The sequence below is a fragment of the Nilaparvata lugens genome, unplaced genomic scaffold, assembly GCF_014356525.2.
Source record: "Nilaparvata lugens isolate BPH unplaced genomic scaffold, ASM1435652v1 scaffold4190, whole genome shotgun sequence".
NCBI classification, from domain to species: Eukaryota; Metazoa; Arthropoda; class Insecta; order Hemiptera; family Delphacidae; genus Nilaparvata; species Nilaparvata lugens.
Genome location: NW_024090559.1, coordinates 15,375 through 18,905, shown reverse-complemented (window position 1 = coordinate 18,905; position 3,531 = coordinate 15,375). Strand labels below are relative to the sequence as shown.

At 38.3% G+C, this 3,531-nt stretch overlaps 1 protein-coding gene across 1 annotated transcript; it reads right to left on the bottom strand.

Moving 5' to 3' along the window:
• Nucleotides 1-1,060: 1,060 nt before the first annotated feature.
• Nucleotides 1,061-2,944, bottom strand: LOC111052202. Its single transcript, XM_039444304.1, has 2 exons — nucleotides 2,421-2,944; nucleotides 1,061-1,468 (listed from the first exon to the last, which is right to left on the bottom strand). Exons 1-2 carry the CDS (start codon nucleotides 2,868-2,870, stop codon nucleotides 1,061-1,063), a joined length of 858 nt encoding a protein of 285 aa, XP_039300238.1. The 5' UTR covers nucleotides 2,871-2,944.
• Nucleotides 2,945-3,531: the final 587 nt, after the last annotated feature.

Here is a 3,531-nt window from a genome sequence, read left to right as displayed (position 1 = left end):
AAACGCCGCTTTAGCTTTCATAACGTTTGTAACAAGATAGCTAAGTGCTTTCTCGGCAAGGGGTGTTTGTGGATTTTTGAAAATGTCCCATGCAGCGTTTGCTAGAGCTCTGTCGGCTACCGCCCGAGTTTTATTATCGCTATTTTGAGTATAGGCTATATCATGTATCTTGCAAGCTCTATCTAACGAATTTATACCTTGATCACCTCTCTTTAACCTTTCATTAACCTTCGTGCCCGGTCCGCAATACTCGTATCCCGGAATATGATATTCTTCCCCCAGGTTATCAATTACCTTATTTAAAATAGTTGATGTCACATTACCTGCCAAACCTGACACACCTTTAAAAACTCTTGCTGCTGAACTCAAGATTCCTCTACCCCGTTTCCTCGAACTCTGCTTTTTTCTCCTACATACCATTTTTCATTACCTTTCAACTCAATGGTTGAACATTAACTGAGGTTATGGTACACCAACTTGAATTGGTTTAATTTTCAATCGAGTTGGAAGTGAATTCATATTTCTACATCTAATGCTATACTGACAGATTGAAGTGAATCCATATTGCTATGATACATTGCTTGAATGATAAGAATATTATTTCAAATCTGAAAGGTGAATGCGATTTGAAAAGGGGAGAAATGATGCTGGGCCACCCACATCTGTAGGAGCACGTGCGAACACGAGAAGGAGGGAGCGAGAAGCCGCCAGCGCTTGCCTGCACGGCTGTGTGTGTGTGTGTGTGTGTGTGTGTGTGTGTGTGTGTGGTGTGTGTGTGTGTGTGTGTGTGTGTGTAGCGGAAAAGACTAGTGAGCATGCTCACAACAAACTATAAAAGACGTGCTCACCTTATTTGAATATCATTCACAACAGAGCAGCTGAAGCATTTCTTCTTCTTCTGTGTGTTTCTACTATTCATTACGAACTTATCAACAACGGCAACAACAGGTAAGAATTGAAAACAATTTTTATAGAAACAATATTTCAATTTTATTTTATCTATATTCACACATACATATTAACATGTAAAGCATGTTAATGCTCACCGACATAAATATTGTCAAATGCCAAATTTGCTAATTTTGCACTTGACAATATTTATGTCTGTTAAAAAAGCATTAACATGCTTCACAAAGAGACAAAGAGATTTGCAATTTTTGTTGAAATGATCGATGTCTTTAGAGGTCAAACCGCGGCTATACCTCTCCGGCATGTATATGTCCGTCAGTCGTGAAGCTGTCAAATGCACTTTTAATATTACCCGCCGACCATGTTGGTTGGTAATCTGGCGTACCGCCACGATGGGGTACGGCGTGTCCTCCACCAACTGCCGGAGAGGCGTCCACGGTTTCTCAGTATGATTAATAATCGCGAGCAACTCCTCCGTCTCCACGTCCATCTCGTTCTCCGCTTCCTCCTCCTCCCGCAAAAGAGGCGTTATGGAGCTGTCCTCTTCCGCCACACGTTTCTGTTGAAAAAATATTTCATTAGACTCTTATTTGTTTCAGGTTATAAAATCATACGAGAGAGGGAGAACTTGCTCAACAGATTCACTATTCAAAACTGAAAGTAAGTAATAACTCGGAAATTCTCCGATTACTTGAACTCAATTCAAATTGCTAGATAATTGACTCAAAAAATATTTCAGTTCATTACATGTTCATTTTTATCAACAATAATTTTGTTTCACACGAAATATTATAAACAGTTTATGCATGTGAATGCATTTTTCATAATTCAAATAACAATGTATTATTCGAATCAATATTTCAGTTCATTACATGTTCATTTTTATCAACAATAATTTTGTTTCACACGAAATATATAAACAGTTTATGCATGTGAATGCATTTTTCATAATTCAAATAACAATGTATTATTCGAATCAATATTTCAGTTCATTACATGTTCATTTTTATCAACAATAATTTTGTTTCACACGAAATATTATAAACAGTTTATGCATGTGAATGCATTTTTCATAATTCAAATAACAATGTATTATTCGAATCAATATTTCAGTTCATTACATGTTCATTTTTATCAACAATAATTTTGTTTCACACGAAATATTATAAACAGTTTATGCATTATTCGAATCAGTAATTTGATATAGTAAGTAATATAATTGAATTGTTTCATGCAACATATTCGAATTTATTATCGTATTAACATGTTTTGAATTTTTATCCAAATTTCAATGCAACCATCATGAGAATTTATCTGTGTTCGAATTGTTTTGATAGCACAATTTGATAGCTCAGTCTTCGCTCACAGTATAAGAATCAGTAATGACTTGTAATGCACGCAAGAGATTTTATCCATTAGAAATTAGTTTTAAAAATTCGCATTTTATAAAGATTTTGTGCACATTACATGTTAATACAATAATAATAATAATAATATTTGTTGAAACTAACCTTTGATTGAGTGAGCACCTCATCCTCCTCTTCGCCGCTAACTTCAGGCTCCTCGAAGGTTAGTTTCCTCTTGGCCTGCCTCTGCCTGATGTTGTTTGACAGCGTTGTCAGCACCGCACGCCGCGGCGCCCAGGTAGGCGCTGTAGATTGCGGCAGAGGACTGTCCGGAATCACGATCTCCTCACCCCTCTCTCGTTGAACGAAGATTCCCCGTCTCTTCAGGGGTGAGGCGGAGGAGGAGGCGGGGGAGGCAGCGGAGGCGGCAGCGGAGGCGGCAGCAGAGGCGGCAGCGGCAGCGGAAGAGGCGGCGCAGGACTCGGCAGCTTTGCGCTGCCAGTGGTTGAGCACACGCTGCGGGGGTGGGCTATCCGGCAGGATAAAGGATGGAGAACTCATCTTGATGCGTGAAGTCTCTGATGTCTCTGATGTAAATGATAATTTTCCTCTCATCGCTTGTGTTTATATAGCATACGTTTCTCTCTCTGTTCCAGGCACGTGCGAGCGAGAGCGTGCTACAAGGCGAAAAAAATTCGAATTTCTCCCCCAACAACACGTGCTCCCAGATCGTTATCAGATTGTAAGTATCCCACACACGATCATTTTTCAAATAGCATCCATGTGTTAGAAGACGAAAAAAAAAAAATCTCGTCTAGAACTCAGCATGAGACTTCACCTGCTAGAAGCTGAAATCCCCATGTCTACGGCAATAAAACCCTTGATTCTAATTTTATAATTCAAATCAATGTTAGATCCTTCAACATGGAAGTAAGAGCACCTCATTTTTCAAACATGAATCTTATCTTGTCAGTGTTTTCTATCATCAATATGTCATTTTAATATTTAACCAATCTAATGTATTACAGTAGCAAAGTTGTTGCATTTCATTTATTTACAATATTGCACACATACTTGATTTTGATCTTTCTTTGTCAATCCTGTTCTAAGCCTGTCTCATCTGCAGAATCTCGTAAAAAATTCCAGATAACTTGATTTAATTGTTCTTCTGTTAAATGAGCATTGTTTTCTATTATAACTTTTTTAATTCTATTGATAGACTCTTTAAGGATTGCACACGGACATCTCCATGAATCGGGGATATCGCCATTCCCCC

What these genes read in the sequence shown, in the direction of transcription:
- LOC111052202 (XM_039444304.1), bottom strand. Translation starts at nt 2,870, where the DNA reads ATGAGAGGAAAATTATCATTTACATCAGAGACATCAGAGACTTCACGC. An exon ending in AGGTGCTCACTCAATCAAAG is followed by an intron (nt 1,469 to 2,420) that starts GTTAGTTTCAAC and finishes TTTTTTCAACAG; the next exon opens with AAACGTGTGGCGGAAGAGGA.